This window comes from Strix uralensis, chromosome 3 (assembly GCF_047716275.1).
Source record: "Strix uralensis isolate ZFMK-TIS-50842 chromosome 3, bStrUra1, whole genome shotgun sequence".
NCBI classification, from domain to species: domain Eukaryota; kingdom Metazoa; phylum Chordata; class Aves; order Strigiformes; family Strigidae; genus Strix; species Strix uralensis.
In genome coordinates this window covers 125,045,907-125,067,779 of record NC_133974.1, presented here as the reverse complement: position 1 = coordinate 125,067,779, position 21,873 = coordinate 125,045,907, and the positions used below count along the sequence as shown (strand labels likewise).

The 21,873-nt window shown below is 43.9% G+C and overlaps 1 protein-coding gene across 7 annotated transcripts in view; it reads right to left on the bottom strand.

Annotated features, from left to right (window-relative positions):
* Nucleotides 1-770: 770 nt before the first annotated feature.
* Nucleotides 771-21,873, bottom strand: part of EHBP1 (EH domain binding protein 1) — a 228,255-nt gene continuing 207,152 nt past the window's right edge. For all 7 annotated transcript variants that reach the window (XM_074864301.1, XM_074864302.1, XM_074864305.1 and 4 more), the window contains 4 exons: nt 9,752-9,851; nt 8,533-8,606; nt 1,996-2,110; nt 771-1,805 (listed from right to left, as the gene is read on the bottom strand). In XM_074864301.1, the coding sequence (XP_074720402.1) occupies nt 1,715-1,805; nt 1,996-2,110; nt 8,533-8,606; nt 9,752-9,851 (380 nt within the window). In that variant the 3' untranslated portion in view covers nt 771-1,714. The remainder of the gene's footprint in view (nt 1,806-1,995; nt 2,111-8,532; nt 8,607-9,751; nt 9,852-21,873) is intronic.

The window sequence follows — 21,873 nt, the reverse complement described above, 5'->3', positions numbered from 1 at the left end:
AGCGAGCTTTGCCGCCCCCTCCCCGCCCGAGCTTCCGCTGCCCTCCGCGGCCGCGGAGACCTCGGAGCGTGTCTCCCCCCCCGCCCCCAGCCCCTGCATTTTTGGGAGGGGGCAGGGGGACACGGCGGATCCGGCTGCCTGCCGCCCCTGCGCTCCCGCGCATCCTCCCCAACTTCGCCCGGGGCCACCCCACCGGCGGGCACCGGGGCAGCCCCCGACCCCCGGCCCCAGGCCAGCACAGCCCGCGGGCACCGGCGGCCGCTCACACGGGGCCGGGCGCTTCCCTCCTCCACGGGGGATTTTTTTTTTTCGGTGGGAGCGGGAGGGCGCGGCGGGGAGCGGGTGGCAGTCGCATCCCGGGCCGCCGGCGATGGGGAGGGTCCCACCCGGGACGGCAGTCGTGTCCCCGCGGGCTTTGGGCTCCCTCCGACCCCGCCGCCCGCTCAGCTCCCCGCGGGAGCGCTCCTTACGCGGCCGCTGCCGCAGCGTTTGGCCGCGCATCTCCCGCGCCGGCCGGCGGGCGGCATCGCCCCGCAGGGAAAAGTTTTACCTCCCCCTCCCCGATTCGCATTTTATTAAAAACAAACGAAAAACTTTTCCCGCTGGTGGGTTTCGTTGCGATGGAGAAGCGGCGGCGGCCGAGGCGGCCCGGGGCGGCGGAACCCCGCAGCCCTCCCCGGGGTCGGGCCCTTCCCGGCCCCGGGCCCCCTCCGCGGGGCGCGGGGGGGGAGAGGGGGAGGGAGTGTCCCAGGTAAAGAGGAAAGCGGCAGTTACGGTAAGAAAGATTCGGCTTTTATTGAAAATCTTATATATGAGTCGATATTGTAATAAATAAACGAGACGAGCTCCACGAAGGGACGATGCGAGCGCGGGACACGCGTGGGACACACGGACGGGGCGGGGGGGGGGGGAGGGGGGACGTGGCCCGGGCGCAATAAATAACGCGGAGCGGCGGCGCGGCCCGGGCCCGCGGGGGGACGCGGGTGCGAATCGCCGGGCCGGGCTCAGCCGCAGGCCGGGCTCAGCCCCAGGCCGTGCTCAGCCCCAGGTCGGGCCGGGCTCTGTCCCGCTCGCAGCCGCACCCCGGGCTTTGCACTAACTCCGGGGGAGAAACCCCCCGAGTAAATCGGAGCAGCTCAGCTCTATTCCCGGGGATAATGTAAAACTGCTGAAATAAACCACTGGTAAATACAGCACATTTTTAATAATAACTGGGGTGGATCTGACCTAACTATAAAATGTAGGTAGCTTATTAAGTATTACATATGGCAGGACTAGATGAAACCATTCCCAATGATTTTTTTTTCCTATATCCCCCTCTCTAATCCTATTACGACAAAAACGTATTTATTTCAAAACTCAGCCCTCCTCCAGCTACAGAAACCAGGACAGACTTTATTTCTTCTGCTCCCTCCACACACCTCCGGCATCGCCCGCACACCCGGGGTCTCGGCGATTTCATTTCAAACCCTTTCGGCAGGAGAGCTGAGCCCACAAGGAAACCACGGTACAACGCGAGTTCGCTTGAATGGAAACCAAAAAACAACGGAGCGGGGCCCGGCGCAGCCTAGATCTGGCCTAAGAAAATGGAAAAAAGTTTAAAATTTTTTTTTTCAAAACATTTTTTTTTTTTTTCTTTCCAGTCTCATGTCGGCATTTTAAAAACGTAAGACAGAGCCGCGCTGCGATTTCGCCACCGCTGCGGGAAGGCCGCTCACTGGAGGACGCATTTCTCTTCCTTCTTGGCCATCTTGCCTTTGTTTTGCTCGAGGGTCCTCTCCAAATGCTCGTCCTCTTCCTCGGCCCTGCGGAAAGAGGCGGTGGGAGGCGCGGTGAGGGGCTGCGCGGGATGTGCGCTCACCTCCGCGGCCGCGCCGAGCTCCCGCCACGGCCACGGGCCGCCCGCTGGCTTGGCCCAAACTTTCCGGGGGGGCCGTGGCGACTCGGCGGGGACTCCCTTGCACCCCTCCCCTCCTCCCCTTTCGTCCGACTCACTGCTTCTCCTGGGCGTCCAGGTCCCTGACCAGCGCGTCCCGTTTGTTAACGAGAATAACGAGTTCGTCCAGCAAAAGCTGCTCCCGCCTCTTCTGCGCCTCGGTCTTCTGCCAGTCTGCGGGAGGGAACCAAAACAAAAACAGCGCTCAGACACCGCGGCCGCCACCGCGGGGGCGCAGAGAGCCGCGCCGGGACCCGCGGCCGCTGCGGCGGGGACCCCGGCCCGGTACAGCCCGGCCCGGCCCGCGGAGCTACCGCGGGGACAAGCGCACGCAGCCCGTCGGCGTTTTGCCTCCCTGCCCACCTGGCCTGGGGGGAGCTCAGCAGCGACTTTGGGGTCGTTTTTTAAAATGATTTTTTTATTTTTTTAAATATTTTTTTTTTCACGTCTGTGTTTCCTGGACGGCTACGGACATTGCCAAGTTCCCCCTCCTCGGAGGAAAGCCCGTTTCCCTGCAACCCGGCTCTTCTTTGCTAATTCCCCGCTCGCTCTCAGCAGCTGGAGGAATCTCACACTGGGCACCATATGCTTCACAGTAACTTTAAAAAGCAGGTATCAGTTCATTAGCATTTTCCCCTTTGAAGTAAAAATACACTTGCTACAGAATATCGCGGGGCCCCCCTTCACCCCCGGCGCGGGCAGCTTTTCCCAAAAGCCGCCTCGCTTTTCCCGAAAGGGCTTTGCCCGGCCCCGGCCCGGCCCCGCAGCCCCCCGGGGCCGCCCCGCAGCCCCCCGGCTCTCCCGGGCCAGACCGTGAGGGCTGGTGGCTGCCAGTCAAGGCCCAGCCTGCCCCGCCTCCCTCATTAAGAAGGTAAACAATGAAAAGCGGGAGCAGTAGATGATGAGGGAGATAGCAGGACAAATGAGGAGCGGGAGGGAAAGAGGACACCGGCTCCAAAAAAAAGCCACCACCACCGGGAGAAGCCATCGCCACCGGCCCGGCGGTGTCCTCCTCCTCCACCTCCTCCTCGTCCTTCCCCAAGGCGGAGGGGAGAGAGGGTGCAGCCGTTTTGGCTTTCTCCCCGCGCTCTCCATTGCCCTGGGCGATCATGTTCAAACTCACATGGCTGGTGCTTATTCAGATAACCCGAACAATGCTCACCGCCCGTTACCATGTGAATCTTCACAAACCCCGCAAGAATGCGGTGGTTCAAATCCCCCTGACCCCCCTCCAAAGCCAAATTTATTCAAGACAGCAAACTGCTCAGAAGCTTTATGAAAGCAAGTGGTGCTAGAGGGAATTCAGCCTTGTATTTACAAATTAAAAATTAGATGCATCATCATGCAATAAAGGTGGGAAAAGCGGCAGAAAGGCAGGACTGTGTAACCGCTTTTATCGCACCCTCGCCTTCTGGCTGGGCACACGGGCCCACGAGTGAGGTACGGGTCCACGGGCACGCAGGGAAAACCCACGCTGACACGCGTGTGCAGGCACACTTGGGAGAGCGAAGGTGCACGGCCGTGCCTCGCAAAGCCGGGAGGGATTCGGCGCAGCAGCACGCGAGCCCGTCCCGGAGCATCGGCCTGCCAGGGCCCTGCCGAGACTTCCCAGGAGTTTTTCTTTATCTCCTTCTTTTTCTCCCTCTTCTTCTTTTCCTCCTTTTTCTTTTCCTTTTTCCCTTTCCTTTTCTTCCTCTTTTTTCTTTTTTAAATGTGTTGCTTTCCCTCCACCGTTGCTAAGGAAATAATTTTCCAGGTGTACACAGATTAAAACTGAAGCTACCAGCCAAAATTACTGGTAATCTAAACCATTTCTCCGGCAACAAAGCTGCTTTAATTTGGGGAGCAGCCTTTTAGGTGCTAATTCTCAAGGCGATTCTCTCAATTTCCGTCGCTGCTTGCCCTTTTGCTCCTTTTGGGGAAGGCTCCTTCAGTTCGACCCGTTTAAAACTCACCGCTCTGCACCTCCGCAAGTCAGAGCTTCCCCAAACCAGAGGGTTTTACCCCCACAAATAAAGCCTCTGCATGCGCAACGCAATCTCAGCGTGACAAAGTCTTGCAAAGGGCAGCAGCGGTGAGCCGGGCAGAAAAGGAGGAGGGAGACACTGCAGAGAATTTCACGGGTGTTTGCTCCCCCGAGACATGGCCCCCAACTTTCAGGTTAACTTTCCCCCCACTTCTGCTGATAACTGTGCTGAGACTCGGGCTGCCCGGCACATCTGGGCACACGAAGCTCTAGATGAAAAGGAACCCGAGAAACCCCGTCTCTACCTGGACTAGATTTAATTATTTTGCAATTTTGACGGTTTTCACTTAGTTGAAAAGCTCTCACTTTTAAAGCCCTTTTCTTTTTTTTTTTTTTTTTCCCTTCACCCCCTAGTTCTCCAGTTTCAGCAGCAATTTTAGCTTTTGAAACGGCAAAAATATTTCAGCACAGGTTTCACTCAGTTCTTCACTACAATTTTTCTCTGTTAAGTTCTTTTGTAAGAGCTATGGTTTTTGGTGCCCCATCTTGTAGCCCTGTTGGGTAAATAATGTCATATTAGGGCTTCATGGAACAAAACCAGGGTGTTTTTTTTTTTTTGTTTCTGTATTTGCTTATTATTAGTGTTTGAAATACGCTACAGGAAAACTTGCTGGCAGAAATACTCCCTTGCATTTTTACTTTGTTTCCTAGAAAAGGAGTCTGACTTCCCCCCCACTAAATACAGTCAAGTAGCAATTGGTTAAAAGAGGAACCAGCAAAAAGTATTTAAATATCATTTTATATGTGATTACACTGCAGTTTTGTTTTATCCAACAAGATACTGCCAGACAGCAGTTTCGGGAAGCATCCCTATGTTTAAAAAAGCAACTGTGTTCAAGTTTGATTCCTACCTGTTGTGCCTTTTAAGCCAGGATTACCTATAACACCTGTCACATATAGTTACCCAGGCTGACTGCCATTCTGGGAAGCTACAATATGGGCTGTGATTAATTTGAAGATTTCAGAATAATACTGTTATAAAAGCTACACTCTGGACAAAAATAGGATTAAGCTCTGAGGCTGTATATGAGCTAAAAGTGTTGAAAGCTAAAGCCCCCGTGCCACCGTTCGCGACGGGCAGTTTAAAATGACAGAGTTTGCTAAATTCATGTTAAAGTCGAAATGTTTTCAATTATTCATCTTCATTGACTTCATATTGTCTTTTTTTTCCCCCCACTGCTTAAACTGATAATTACTTTGAGCAAACAGGCGGCTGGTTCCCATAGAAATGCTGTAATAGAAATGGTCGAAAGTTCTCAGAGTAAAACCTTCAACCTCACCGCTATAATAAATAAGCCCAGCACTTTGATGAAAATTAACACTATTTTTGTAAAGAGCACATTGGGGGATTGCAGTCAGGTCTTATCTTTAGTTCCAGTCAACTAGCAATCCTGAAAGAGTTTGCATCATCATCAGAGCAGGCCATTTGATAGGATTCTGCTGCTGAACCTAATCAATCTATGGAATACTGTGGCTGCGCGGTGTAACAAAGCTAAAATAGATTTACAAATGGGGTTTTAGAGGATAAGCTCCTCCACAGGATTACATATTGATTTTAAATATAAAAAGCTTATCATATAAACCATAACTACAAAAATAGTGAACCTATGCATAAATCCTTTTAGAAGAGCACCCACTTCAAACTATAAGCCAAGAATAAATCAAGATGTACAAAATCCGAAAGAAGATCCATTTCTTGGGCAGAAAATGAACACACCACCCCAAGGTGTGCAAAAATGAACTTATCTTTTCTAAGGAGGCATTAAATCTCAACTGAAAAAAAAAGAAAGGAGCGAGAGGAAAGGTAGCTGAAAGTAAGGCATCCCACCACTCGACCGTGGCAAAAATCAGGCTCTGAAACGCAGCACCTTGTTTACACGAGCCTGCCGGCTCCCAGAGAGACAGCCAAAATGCCTTCCCATATGCGCAGGTTAAAACAAACCCAGTAACCTATATTTTCTTTGGCCTATTAGGCAGGGATTTCAGGCCCTTCTCAGTCGGAGCAGTCTCGGCAGTGGAAAGAGAGGAACACTTTCTAGCTGGAAGAAGGCAGCGCGTTAACTCTCTCTTTCTTATCTCCACGGCTAAACGGGGAGGGGGGGAAGTATGCCTTTTTTTACCACCCTCGGTCATTCATGTATTCCACGTGAAGTGCCGTAACACTCCAAAAGGCTATTCAGCTGCGTATGCCTCCATTTTAGCGGTTGGCTAAGAGGACAGTGTCTCCACATCACTGAACATTATAACGGTCAGCACCTCCAGACGCCAGCGCTGCCCACACGCTGCCTGCGCAGGCCGGGCAGGCCGACCGCCAATAAACCGCCTTTATCTGTGATCAGCAGGCTGCTACCTTTTGCAAGGCTCTCTCTTTTGGCGCTCTCTTTTTTTTTTTTTTTTTCTTCCTGTCATCAACTAGCTAAGTAAATTGGTTGATAGATTTTTAAACAGCACAGTCACGCGTGGAAGAGTTAGAGCAATTTACCAAAACATTAATTATCACCTTTCAAAGACTTTTTTTTTTTTTTTTTTAAGTTCCAGTTTGGGTTAGTGCATTCTGCCTTTCTTTTAGACAAACAAACTGGTCCCATCCTGTTACATATATATATATTTTTTTTTCCTGCCCATATATCTCAGGTTTGGAACTGGTGCCGGTAAAAGAGAGATCTGCCTTTTCAACTCTTTCACAGAGCCCAAGCGCTCATTAGCAATCGGCTAAATGGCCTCGGAAGCAGACAGCACCAGGCTCTTGGGGCAGCCCATGCTTCTTTGGGGAAATCATAAGTGGTGTGGTTTTACCAGTACTTCCCAAAAAGTGCATCTTTGCACCCCTGCGTACGTCGAACACAGAGTGATACAGTGCAGATGCACACATTGAGAAGCGAGGTGTCACAAAAGTGTATTTTGAGCTTTGACAGGCATTTTCTTGGGAGAGTTTCTCCTTTAATATGTTTTTTAGGTAAAAGCAGCTGCTAAAAGTTCTAGCAGACTAATAATCTTATTGAGGGTTAAAATGCTAAATGCAGACTTTGTTGTATAAATAAAAAAACCCAAAATAACCAAAATTCTCCAGCACTTATGTTTTCTCCCTAAGCCCCTGTTTACCATATCACCAGTAGCACAAAAAAAAAGAGGAAAAAACAAAGAGGGCTTTCCTGGATTTTGACATCCCTCTCTGAACTTAGAAAAAGAAATTAAAAAAGGACAGATTTTTGTTCAACTCAGTGTGTGAATGACATAGGCTGACAGACATTCAGAGGCTTCTGCTAGGATGTTCCAAGACAGTAAAACATACCAGAGGCAATTAAACACTGAAATTTTGCATTTAAATCCAGTATCTCTTATCTCGTCTCTGTTTTTAGAGTATTTTATGTTTTAAATATTTCATTCATATGAGTCCCAATTAATCTGGAGTGTCTCCGCAGAAAGCAATGTATACATTTATGAGTCAAGTTTATCCAAGAATACAGCGAATGCAGTCTTATGCAAAAAATATAACCACAGATGGAGAGATATGAAAAAGCTACCTGAAACCTGCTGCTTTTTTCCTACAAACTTATGCTCCCAGTGAAGTCTCCAAACTAATTAGAATTGATTTATTATGGATCAGGTACCTTATCAGGTGAAGAAAGAAATTACCATGGACAGTCAAAGGGTTGAGAGGTCAATATAGAATAGCAAAATCAATTTGCATTGATTAGACAAAAGGTCCATTTTACAGAGCCCAAAGGATTAACTTTTAAGCAAACATCTTTGAACTATAAGACAGCATTTGTGACTGAGAGGTACAAGCGGTGCAGCATTAGAAAACACTTAAGATATTTAAATAAGAAAATAATGCAAGCAATGGTTTAAGCTATCTGGATATTTATTTTTTATTATGAATCATCCCCAGGATTATTGTACAATTCACTCGAAAGCCCTATGGAAAGGATGCAATTGTTTCATTTATCCCACGTGTCAATCTTCCCATGAGTTTTCATTCAGGTAAGGTGACTGAACTCGGGAGAGTTGCAGAGAAGGGAGAAAATCTGTGCAAAGGATCGCACTAATCCTGGTGTTGCTTGCGATAAAATATTTACTTGGCAAATGTACTGTTTTACCACCAAAACCGATGAGACTTTTTCTGAGCGAGCTACTGTTGTAAAACAGATCAGGAACATTACAGGGAAGGAAGACTCCTTTGTGGGTCACCCCTTCCATTTTCTGCGGCACCGAAAGCAGCACAATGCCGCAGGAGAGCCACGAGAGTATGACTGCCACAAAAAATAATAAACCCTGGACAAATATTCTTTATCTCCTCCTCACTTTGTTTGCAAAGTTTATTCCAAGGAGACTATATTTCTTTGTCCCTTATCTTGGACTTCCCCACCCCATCCCCCCCCCCCCAAATAAAACTTAAGAATGGGATTGTGGACCCAGCGTATTTAGCGTGTGCTGTCACCTGAAATGATGTAAATATCAGCAGTAATTCTTAACTGGGCTTCAGAAAAGCCTCCATGTTTGGTACTTTCAGGTAGCCACCTTTGGCAGCAAGCATTTTCCTTCCCTCAGTACCCAGCGTTGCTCTTACCTTCGATAGCAAGCATTGCTCTTAGCTCCCGGTTCAGCAGTTCGTAGCGCCTTTCTAGGTCATGTTCTTTTTCCCTAGGCAAGTTGCAAAAGTTCATCAATATGTTAATTACTAAATCATTAAACACTTAAAAGAACCTTTAACTTACATTGATTTTAGGACTCGTAACTGACTTTTCTCTTTAACTTTAAGCTACTCCAAACAAATGATACACAAACTTAAAACATTGCTCAGGTGGCACATTCAGTAACAGGGCCTTTTCATTTTCTATAATGTCAGGTTTAATTCTGTCAGTTTAACTCTATTGTGCTACAGGACGCAATTATTTCATATTCATTCTTGGAGCAGCTGTTGTGGAATGTCCTAAGTATAAAACATTCCCCCGGATCCAATGAAGAAATTCCAGCATCAGCCTATTCACAAAGATAATATGACACTGGAAGTATTATCCTATATACATTCTGCCCTAATGAATAATGAAAATTAGACACGGGATTAGAAAGCTTAATATTTTGAACGTAGAATCTTCTGTCAAGTTCAGACACGGTAGGAAATTCGTGAGCACAGGCTCTTCCCAGGGAAGTATGCAGGCATCTACACTAGGTGGCATTACTGAAGGAAATATAATCAAACCGAAAGAAGCTGGAAAAGAAGCACTGAGGGCAGAACGCCTCTCAAAACGAGCAGCATCTTCTCTCTTCCTCGCCCGTGCTAGCAAAAAAAGTTTATTTGTCCTTGCTTTGCTGTATCGGTGGTATCATCGCACTGTGACTGATTCACTAATATCCTTTCAGCAGTCCGGTGCTGCTGAACGAGCGATGGATTGAGGATTCCTACAAAGCAGGTAGCGACTCAAATTTTGCTCTCTCTCTGAATAGTCTTCACCTGTCACATCTGAGGCACAATCCAAATCTGTTTGCGCATTTTAAAAATATAATTTTATTCTACTCTTGGGACTTTGAAAATGTAACTGTGCTTAATATTTCTTTAATTATTTTTTTTCACAGCTCTGGATAATCTTGTGTCATTGCACGCTTCTCATTTTCAAGTCTGAAATATGAGAAAAACAAGTGTTCCACTAAGCATCCATGCTACTCACTTTTGAGGGAATATTTCTGAAGTCTAATGGGAAGAGAGCAAAAAAGTTTTGCATCTATCTGATGGATAAATATTCCAGTAAATCATCCTTTTGTAAATACATGTGTCCATCCATACTTACAGAAGAGAAAGCTGGTTCATTCGCCTTATTAAGGCATTCTTCTTATTAACCAGCATGAACCATTCTTGCATCATAGCTTCTTCTTCTTCTGTGTTTCTTCCTGCAATCAAAAGAATTTCATTACTTATGTGGCGTTTCACAGATTGAGCTACACATTTCATTTCAGGTTTTGGAGTATCGGCCTCCAATATCATTGAGCATTACAAGGTGTACTCTCAAATGATAAAAAAAAAACGTATGACTACAAGTCCTGCCACCCAGTCCTGCTTGCGCCATAAATAAATCTTTGAAAGCAGCCATTCTTCAGCACACATTTTAATGTTCTTTATCACGCCAATACCCTGATCTAAATAAACACCTGTTTAAAAGTACTGTATCTTCTAAAGTCTCTTGAAAGAACTATATTGTTGCGACATTCCCAATGAAAAAAACCTTGCTGCTAAAAGATGCCTGACCATTATGGGCTTCCGAACACAAAACCAAGCCTTGTGGGCAAGATCCACTCCACCCATGCAAACCCAGTGCAGTCAGGATGACGTGGTGGGGGGCCGCGTAGCTGCAGAGGAGATGGCAATCCTGAACACCTGGCCAAGGTGCAGGCACCTGCTCAGCTTCTTTGTGCTTATGGCCACTCTTTCTGACCACAAGCTGGGAAGAGCTGCACAAATTCAAATCATTGTGGGGTCCAGGTGCCTAAGGGTGCATGGACTAGCACCCCTTCCCCCCAGCCCATGGTCATCACTGCCTCCCAGGCAGGATCAGGATCAGGATGCTCCACTAGACTCTGTGAGACTCTAGGTCTCACAGAGACCATCAGGTCACGTGGGGGAAAGGCGGATTTGCGTCCAGAAGGCTCCTGACTGTCCTTTCCACATAGCTGGGTCATTCAGCCAAATTCCACTGTCTCTGAGCTCATGGGCTGGGAGAAACCTCATCAAAGTCCTTTGTGGAGACTGCACCTCTGGGGTGGCTTGCCATTCTCAGCTCTTTCCTCTTGCTTTGAGGAGCAAAGACTATATGGTCCTCATTGAATTATGAAATTCACACATTTCTTATGGTTAAAATTAATCTGTGAAGAAACCTGGAATCCTGGCAAAAGAGCATGAGTTGGGTCTTCCGAGTACTTCTCCCAGCTTCGACACTGCTTCACTGGGAGACTGTGGGCACATCTCTGATCTTGTGTGTAATATGGGGATAATCACCCATACCGATCTTGCAAGGGTGCTAAAAGTTAATTCTTTGATGTTTGTAAAGGGTTTTGAAATCTCTGATGCAAGGTGCTGTACACTCAGGGAAGCTATCTTATTAACTTAAACCATAGGATCCCTAGTTGCAGAGAAGCAATTTCCAGCACCAGAAGCTGGAAAGACACCAGAAAAAATATTGTTTTGCTCTTAAAGAAAGCTTTCAATTTCTGGATGGAAGCGTTTGAAATGCTTGCACGTACGTGCCTGCCATGCGCACGTTCACACCCCAACGCCACGGTAGTGTGCAAGCCCAGATCTGCATGGAGAACCACCTCCTCACCCGGCTATGACCCTGATGCATGCAAGGGAAGGTCGCTGGCCTTCTCCAAACTGTTTGATTCCCCCCACCATGGCCTGTGGGCTTGGTGCATCCACACAAGGAAGGAAAAGGAGATGAACAGGGAAGTGGGTCAGCTTGGGGTGGAGCTGGTGGACCCACACAGTATGAAGAAGTTATGCCATTTGGCGTGCTCTGTCTGATGTGAGACATCCCCTCATATCCACTTATCACTCTGGGAAGTTCCTGGTTGATGAAACTGTTCCTGGAAGGGTGCTTTTAGGGTACATGATTTTCCACCGGTGAGATGGGAAAGGCAGAGCATCCTGAAGTGGGAATGGCCCTGTAGCCCTTTTCCAAGCAGAAGCAGCAGGGTCCAGCTCCTGGACGATGCAGTGATGAAGGAAGAAATTTGTCACGTAGAAACACTCTCCCCCAAGACCTCCAACTTCCAGATTTGTGCAGAAAATATTACACCATGGCATTTACAATAATATTCATCAGTTCAGCACTTCCCCAAAGAGGATTAAAAGTTACATGTATACTTTGCTGTTAAGTTACAGATCAAAGGTATTGCTATACTGGTCCATCTAACAGGGTCTGCTTTTACAAGTAGATGATAAACAATATTAACAACCTTTCATTGAAATGCACCAAGTAGCTGAAATTTATTTGGGGGAGAGGGAAAGAAAAAGGGTATAGATTGCTTTTTTTATCCTTGCAAAATGATCAGTCTATTCTGTGACGCATGAGATTGTCACACTGCTGGTGAAAAAAAGTTCTCACAACCAGACATATGCAGCTATAGTAACATTTTAATCAATTTATGACAATTTGTTGGCTTTGGGGTGGTCTGGGTTCTCTGGCTAAAAGGTGCCATTATAAATGCAAGCTCTTGCTGCATTTCATTTTGCAAGCCTTGAAAAAGGAATGAGAGACAGAATGTTTCAAAGGAGTTTGACTCAATGGCAGATTTGAACTTGAATTTCATGCCATGCGATCTCAGGGTAGCAATATAAATTTAAGATACAAACTTCTTTCTATTAATGCAATCCTCCTAAATAAAGTTAGTTGCAACATGTAACAAGAAAAGATCTAGGTAAAGTTTGGAGCTGTCAAGTCAGATCTGAACAGGTGCCTATTTTGATATTTCCACACTGACACCAAAGCACGTGCAATATCCATAGAATAGGCTGGTTTAAAAGTGAGTTAACAAAGTCTTGATTGTTTTTACAGAATTTTTAATCTGTTTTTGTATTCGCTTTGGACCCATGTGATGCCCTGACACCGGTCATGTGATATCGGCTGCGATAGGCACAAATCCCCGGGCAGCAACAAAAGAAGAAAGAGTAAAAAAGAAAAAGCTGAGAAAAAGCTTGCAATTTGGAAAAAGGCCAATTGTACCCTGGCAAAGGCCTTTTTGATCAGTGAAATGACACATGTGTGCAATATTAATAGCAGTTGATGCTGATATTTTATTTGTTGACCGTCAGCTTTTAAATTCTTGCGCATGAAGCTGAAACAGATTCTTCCCATACAGGCAATATAAAGATGAACTGCCACATATAAAAAATTTAAATAACTCTTTTCAGCAAATACAGTGCCATTAGCACAGTACTTCCCCCCCCCCCCCCCCCCCTTGGTGGAAGGATGCACACAAAACACTTTCAACAAAGAAAAACTGAGTGTTGTTACTGCAGTGATATTGCAAGCTAAATTTACATTTACAATTCCTAAATAAAAAATTTAGAAAAAGCCTTTCTTCAACACAGTTTCACTCTGTAAAACCCTGCTGCTGCTGGGGTTGTTTTTATTTCCACTTTCCAAGTGTAAAACAAGTATTTAATTGACTTGCTGCAAATGCTTGAAAATTAAAATTGGGAAAATATCTGTGCCGTTCTCGGGGAAAAAAAAAACTGTAGAGATTATTTAAATGAAGCGAAAAACATGTTTGAGAACAAATCGATCCCACGCATGCAAACCCCTTATCTGAGTCAGTACAAGATGATGAAAATCTATAAATAGCCCACAGATCTTAAACTTAAATTTTTTTCCATAATACATGCATTACACTATTGTTTTTGATAAAAAAACAACAACAACAACAACAAAACCCTTTTAAAGCTAGTAAGTTGGACCATTACAAATTAATCCTGACTTTAATAACTGGTTAAAGACCCCTTCAGCTTTATAAGTAACAAAAAATATTAAAGCCTGTGATCACAGCGAGCTTTTCTCATTTCTCCTCTAACCATTTGTTATTTAATCCAATACTAGTAATCCAATTTGTCCATCAGACTTTTAAAGGGCAGAATGCAACTTCCCCAGCTTAGACACTTTTCAAAGTACAATATATTTTTCAAATGAATGCTGGATGTTTCATTTTTTCCCCAACTGTTCCTAGCTCTAATGTATGAGGAAAAAAAGAACAAGATGAACATTGTTCGTACTGATTAAGTAAGAGCTCATTAAAGAGCTGTCAGTGCCGTACTTTGAATATGCATGAAGCATATAATCAGATCTAGTACCGTCACTAGAGGAGAATACGGTAAGTACAAAGGATTGATTTAATTACTTAGAGTGGGCTGTGGTGGTAAAGCAGTCTTGTTAGCGCAAAAAGAAAAGGAGGTTGTATTCTGGCACGGTTAGGGGAAAAAGGCAGTTTTAGCTTCTGCCACAATACCTAATCTCAGGATAAAGCACTTTACATTGTAGCTTAAAATGAAGACTGTCAGTTTTCTAAAAAGACCAGAATTCATCTTATCTTGTTTAACCTCACCTGGTTAACTATCTAGCAGAACATATTTATTCTCTTTAACACGTAATTATGCTTATACCTTTTTATCCTATAGTTCAATAATGACTTCTGAAAACAGTCTTCAAATAAGAGCACGCAGTGCTACTGCAAACATCATATGCATGCAAAATGCTCGGTAAGAGATTTGAAAAATGCAGAACCAGAAACTAAGACGAAACAGTAAGTACACGCGCCTTTATGTAAAAAGACAATACAGCTTTTAATGTCAGACTTTATTATTAGATAGGTTCTGAGAAGGATTCTGGCAGGGTTTCTCTAATTTATTTTCTTTTTTCCCCCTCTTCCTTTCTGCTTTTTTTTTTCCTTTTCCTTTTTTTTTTTTTTTTTTTTTAAATCAATAGATTCTTGTTTTATTCTTCCTCTAGGAATGCAGGGGAATTCTCTCACATCAACTCTCAGTGCCATTTTCGAATTTCATTGTCTGGCTTGAGTGCTGAAGGATGCGTACTCTATTCTTCTCTTCACTTGACATCTACCAGAACCCTCCTCAGTGATTAGGAACGAGCCCAACACCAAGCCTGGAATAGCACAAGACACTAAATTCTGCCCTCAGATACAAGAAACTCCTACTGACTTCTGAGTTGCGATTCTGCACTGTAATAGCTCCTGCGCAGGATTCAATCAAGGCTGCAGCATAAAGTTTGGTGATTTTGTCCCTTACTGGGACAAATTTTAATGATAGCCAAAATGATAGCCAGAATTTTAATGATAGCAAAAAAAACCCCCAAATCCTACCCAAAACCCCTTTCTCTTCTCCTGTGGTTAATCACACATATTCAAATATATTTTTCCTGACTGTTATTCAAAACAAGCCAGAGCCAATTTTCACCTACAATGCTCAAGAATTACAAGCATGCTTCTATGTTACCATTTTTGAGAACAATGTAAGTGACTAGCTTATTTTAACATTGTACAGGTTCCAGGCAGGCTTTTAAAAATACATTTTCCTTCACATTCTTTAGGGTTTACAAATGGATTTTTATTCACTTTGTAAGCTAATTATTTGTTAAATATTTAAATAAGAAGCATCTTGACAAATGTCTCTTCTGAACCAATTTGAAAAAACAATTTCTATGTTTTGTTCCTTTCCTGCTAAAAATACTTGTAAACCCGTCCCTTATGTTCAGCCAGCTATCAGTACATACATGTGCCATTAGACCCATTATTTTTAAGCCATTTGGGCAAGCCAGTCATTAGATAAACCCAATATGGATTAACACAGTAAACCTGTACATTGCTAAGAAAACAGAGAAGAAAGTGCTACGGAACACTGTGAATACCACTTAAAAGGAAGAAAAGGCCGCAACATGCAGGGACAAGATTAGTTTACAGTGTAAATGGATGAACACAGTAACTCCTCTACACTTTATAGTGTTGTAAATCTGTCAAGATAAGCCAATAGATTAATATTTTTAAAAAAATCCTTAAATGTAAATGTATTTAGCTGTTGTGCAAAAATGAATTACAACCTGTGGAAGATAAATAATAAAGGGTTTCTATCAGCATCCCAAACCAGCCCATTCAATCTGGCAAGAAATAACAGGTTTACAGAAATCACTTTGCATGCCGTCTTAAGCAGTAATTGTTTTTAAATTTTATTTGCACTGTGTATAGTGTGTGTGCCATGGTGTCATGGTTAAACACAGAAACCTCCCCATGTCTCCCCATTTACCTCAACAGAACTACATGAAAAACAACCTACTTAAGACAGAGCCCATTCTTTACCCATTTGCTGATGTTTACACACAGTTTTAAAATAGAATAGAAGAAGCTTTCTTCACTCAACACACTTGGGTGAAGAGGCCAGCAGGAGAATGCCAGCGCATGTGAACTAGAGCGGGGCAAATAATGACAAAAACTGGCCAACTTTGCTCTGCTCCTCTTTCTGGGTTATTTGTTAGTTGACAGAAGCTAGATGACCACCGGGAGCCATCCAAACACCAGCAAATTCCACAGATTTAACGGGAAGGTCTTTTGAAAACGTACTCCGCCGGCTTTATTTGCCTGCTGAAAAAAACCCCTTGCATTCACCCAATCAGGGGGATGAGTTTTTACGAGTTTCTGTATTAGGAGCGAGCGGACAGATTGGCTTGTTTACCTGAAGGAGAACATGAGTAGCAAATAAAGAATAGTTCTAGGATGTGTCTCATCTTGTCTCTTAAGAACCTGGGGAAATTCACTGAAATTGAAGGTGGTGTGTTTAAAACCGATAAAAATAACAATCTTTCCTCAAAGCCTCATCATTTGCCAGTCGAACTCATTGCTACGAGGCAATGTTGAAACTAAGAGCTCAGCAAGAATTAAGACCTGGTTGAATGTTGAATATGGAAAGGCAAAGCTGGAGCAATAAATATTCAAGCAAACAAAAAAACATGGGAGGTAGGAATTGGATCCTCCTACTTTAGGACATGAGCTAGCCTTTAATTTTTAGAGGTTAAATTAAATGTTCCCTGGGGCCAGGTTAGCCTCTAACTAGCCTCTACAGAGTTTCTTGCTCCTCCCTGGGTTCAACCCTTACCTGTCCCTCTATGGGACAGTGTTCTGGACCAGTCCATGGGGCTGATCCGCTATGGCAATTACAGCTTGACTGAAAGGAAACAGGGGAAGGGATGAGAAACAATGCCGGCTGTTTTAGCTGACCAACCTCAAGTCGCTAACAAAGGCTGATAAGGTCTTGAACCTTTCAAAGTCAATGGCGAACTTCGCACTGATTTTAATAGTCTTCTCATCCTGCTCACTGTGAACAGCTCATACACAGCCAAACTCTTGTTTTTAATATGAGTTACTGAATTTAACAAATACTTAAGCAGAAAAGCCTATATGCACAAAAGATACTCTTTGTAATGAAGTTACATGAGACCTACCGCAAAATGTGTCCGACACAAGTGAAAGCTCCAGTGAAGATTTTTAAATGACTAGTGATCCACAATTCTTCAGTGAGTGAAACTGAGGCATCCCAAGAGAGACCTATTTTCTGAAAAAATCACTCTCCTTTGCTTTCAGGGGACCACCTTTGGTGGAAAAGCCCAGAATTTTGGCTAAAATAATTCCTCAAAGTTCTCAGTGTCAAAATGGAGCCTGCAGTAGGCACTCCACAGCATGAATGGACGGGCTGCTCCACCTTGAGCTTTAAAAGCCTCCCATTTCAGATTACCATACCCAGCTTTCTTCCAGGATACTTCTTCCTTTCACTGAATGAGGACCTCCTCAGTTATTAAAAATCACTGAAAATGAGCAGAATAACCACCAAGAGATAAACAGGATGGGACTGTTGTTTAGATGACACTGCAGAAGAGCTGGCTAGCAGATGAAGCCCTAGCACAACTTTCCGAGTCTGAACTGGATGGGAAAATGCCTAAGGAACATTAGAAAGGCAAATTCATGACCACTAACTCGTTGTCTGAGAGCAGTTGAGAAGGAGACATTGATGTCCACACAATGGAGTCTCATAAAGGTATGTAACGACTGCCAAAAATCTGCCAGGCAGAGTTACATTGCAGTGCATTGTCTGACTATTTCAACCCCCAAAAGTACTGTAACCCTAACGAAACGAAGCCGCCACTAAGAGAATGCCTTTATCACAAGCACACATCAAATTAGCTTAATATCAAGCAGGAAACTTGTAATTTCTTTGGTTTCTGAAACATAATAAATCAGAGAGGCTATTTAAAATTTTGAGAGCTCTGTAAACAGAAGGTCAGGGTTCTGATCACATCTCAGCATGTGCCAGGATTTATTCTACCTGGAGCGGGACTGACTCACAGGAAGACAAACATGTGTAGCCTGCAGTCTTAGCAACCTAAAATTATCACAGGACTAAAACTTCCACAAAAGATGAATTTCCTGAAAGTTTGCTGATTTTCTCTACACGATGAGTCAACACAGCAGCCACTAGAAAATAACAGAAAATCAACAGAAACAGAATGCCTGGGCTTGACAAAGATTACGAATATATTTTAAATGTGGCACCATCAATCCAGACCAAGAAAACACATTGTTTGTGGCCCAAAATTCAGACAGGTGAGACTCAACTGAAACATCTGGAGAGAACCCCTGTAAGAAAGTGATGCTTCTTGCCTTGAGGACAGTGCCTGCAGGGATCCCAGCACTGAGCAGAACCAACACTTGTCCTTTATCACCCTCTGGTATTCTTTGTACCCAAGTTTTCTCATGTAGCACAACTTCAGAAGAAGCACGGGCTTGGGAAAAGCATACATCAGACCTTTGCTTGCAGCACAGGAAACATGTGCCATTAACCAATACACTCAAACCTTTGAAGCTACAGAAAAAAAGGTAATTCACGCTTGGCAATACACCAAGAAGGGGATGATGGTCTGGCAGATGAACTATTTCACTTGCAAGTAGAGTTGGATGCTTTGTTATGAGTGATAGTAATTTCTCTATGGCTCATAACTACTCCTTAGATCAGTTGCCTGTTTGCTTGGCAAGTGATGGCTGGGTAAGATTCTGAAGTGAGAGGCCAGTTAACCTTAAAGTCATTGGATTGTGTTCTACTAGGCAGCATATTATCCTAGCATATTACCAAATGTTGCCTTACTTCCTTCAGAACATATTCTGGAGCTGGGAAGGGGCAGTGGACAGTATAAAATTATTTGTTTAACAGACAGGGCTGAATTTAGCCCAAGCAACTGCCTGAAGTGAGATGATGGTTGGCAATGAACGTGACCTTGTATCAGTGCTAATAAAGATGCCCACTCTTAGTGGGAGTTGGCAGGTTTGTACCTTCTGGGATTCAAAGCTTCCCATGGCTAACTGCGCAAGTTCAGCTAGGTTGAGGTGTCCTGAGGCCCCATAGTTTCTAGTTTTGACAGAAAAGGTGTTTTTGGTAGTAAACGGGAGAAAACCAAGGTAAATAACAGGGCTTTCTGCATACTGCAGTGGCATTGTGGGCTGGGAGCCCTGGAGTGACCGAAGTGCCTTTCTCCTCGCCTTCTCTTTACAGGCAGGCACTGATTGTAGAGAGAGCTAACTTCCAGGCATAAAGCCAAAGACTATGCCTACCACATGAAAGAGCATTTATACTGCAATACCACAAAGAAAGATGGAAATCAGTTAAAAGAAGCAAGTGTCTGTTGGGTCTTGCAAGACTTTTGGAAGGCTCGCAAGTCTATTCATAGTGCCTTGGGCTCTCCCAGAGTAGCCTCCTGCTATGCGAGCAGTGCAGCACTCGGGCTCTCTTCTTCAAGCTGGCTTCAAGCACTTTGTTGACAGGTTCTTTTAAGGCAATGATGAGGCTACAAGCCAGGGAAGTGCATGAAGAAGAGGCCAACTTATCGTTCAGGCCTTCCAGCCAACGGCAATTCTGTGTTACTTTGAGAAAAAAATAAATATGGTCATTGTTGCCGCTGAGCTGCTTTAATGATTTAATGAACTTGGCCTGGGAAGGCTGAACATGCACACTGCCCATGTCTGGTCTTAGAAAGGTCTCCTCCTGGGAACTTCTGCCTACCAACGCGCAGATCTAAGATGGAAGAGATGTGGTGAATTAGAGAGTCAGAACTGTGAACTCCAGGGTTTGGCACGGTATGTTCGTTCTGTGGGAGCTCCTCAGCTGTAGAAATGCTGGGTATTTGGAAAAGTATGGCCAGATGGTCTTCCTTTACTAAAAGCAAGTCAAGATTGCTTCACAGGAACTGCTAAGGGGAGGAGATGGAGACTGAAGAGGAAAGAGTTTGCCAGTAAGAGACTGTGGAGGCAACGTGACAGAAGGGAAACTGGAGAAAGGTTGACAAGCCTCAGGAACTCCTCAATTGCTTATAAAATGCATGATTCCTGCAAATACAAACCCAATACTTGTGCAGAAATTTGTGTATGAAAGATCTGGATCCTGAAGACTCATGTCAGAAAGACAGCTTACTAGTGTGACAGTCTATTTGCATTAACAAATTTTAATGAATGGCTTTGCACTGCATGAATTCAGTACTAGCAGGCATTTCTACAGAGCTCTGCGGGCTTCAGTGGGATTCAGGTCAGTCAAGTCATACAGTTACCATATTGTAAATGAGACCTTGATCATAATGTTGTTGCACTCTTTCACTCAGGGTTTTGGGAGTTGCCAAAACTCCCATTACCCTAACCCTGACAGCACGTTAACATTCCTGAATACCGGAGAGAGAAGTATCTCATCAAGTGCTTTATAATATTGCTTTGCTGCAAAAAAAGCAGTAATTGCTAATGCATAGTTTTTGAACTGTTATCATGTTACACTAAAAATCACTAACTCTTGTGGTCATGTCAAAAACCTTTTCTTCTGTCTCACACAAATTGCTATTAGTAATATCCTTCCAGTCTCCTAATTGTTAGGTATCTCCAATAGGGAATGCTTACAAACTGGCACCAGCAAAAAACCAAACCAGTGTCACATACGTATCATTTACATATTAAGAATATTTTGAAAGGCTTCCACTCTTTTTATGCTAAATGTAAAAAGGTAAATGGTAAAGGTGTTGTTTTCAGCAATACTTTCAGATTTTCTGTCTTCCCAAAACTACTGCTGTTATACTGTCCTTTCTCTTGCTGTGCTTCGGCATGTGCATCTTTGTCTTTCACAATATGGTTGGACAACTCTCTACCATCTCGTGGTCTGGCAAGTTTTCAGTTCACCTGAGATTAAGCATGCTGAGCTAAGCAAAAAAACAGTGTAGGAAAGCAAGGCTGGCAAACTGTTATAAAATTTACGGTGTTATTAATTCATTCTTTCTGATTCAGGTAAGATATGAAAATATGAAAAGACCGTGATGATGTTTTTTCTCCTTACATATATGCACTGATATTTTTCATACTGTCTGCTTGCAAGCTTGAAGATGGCAACAAAAACAATTTTTAAATGGAGTTCATCTCTCAGGCAAAACTGAACATTCATCATTTTCCTCTCCAAGCCCTGACGCTGGTGAACACAAATCTGCATTTACTTCTGAGAATTCCAAAGAGAATTGTGAATTCAATTGTTTTTAAAAGACAAAACTTGGCTTAGGGAGTAGGATGCCTTCTCCTAGCTTGTCCCTCCCTCCTCCAGTGCAAATCTGTATTGCAGACTGGACGACTCCAGTAAGAAGTATTCAAGACGGTATAATACAGACTGTAAATACAGCTCGATAATCAGGTTTGTGAAGGTGCAGAGCATATAAAAGATTTATTTTTGATAGTGAATCTATACACATATACATCACCAAGCCCCCACTGAGAAGCAGACCACTCCAAGTGATTAATACAGCTAAAGGGGGCAGATAAGGGATCAATGACAAAAATCACCTGGTAAAAAAAGTAAAGGTGTTGCATTAAAAGGGCTTTTAGTTTGCATGCAAAACAATACCGAGAAACCTGTATTTTAGCACTTGTACTCAACAAGCACTCCAAAGTATGCTGGGATGAGAACAGAAACCCATCCTTTCTAATAATCTTGTGACAAAAGCTAAAAGACATCATCCTATTAACTAGTGATCTCAACTGCTAATGCAGAGTACTTCCTGGTGCCTTTTATGTAGAATGCCGCTATTAAAAAACCACTAAACATTCACTGTGAACAACACAGAATCATTCATCTTTTATCAGCATCTCTTGTTAGAGGAGTATGAGAGGGGCTGAAGGTGTCATTGATATTATAGAGTGGAAATTAATCAGAAATTTTTCTCATATTTTCCTCATCACACTCATTTACTTTTGTACAAATTTCCCCCTGCTAAAAAGTTCATACCCAGCCCCCTGTTGTACGCTTTTAAGTTGAGAATATTCAACGAGTGCGTCAACTGAAAGGCACCAG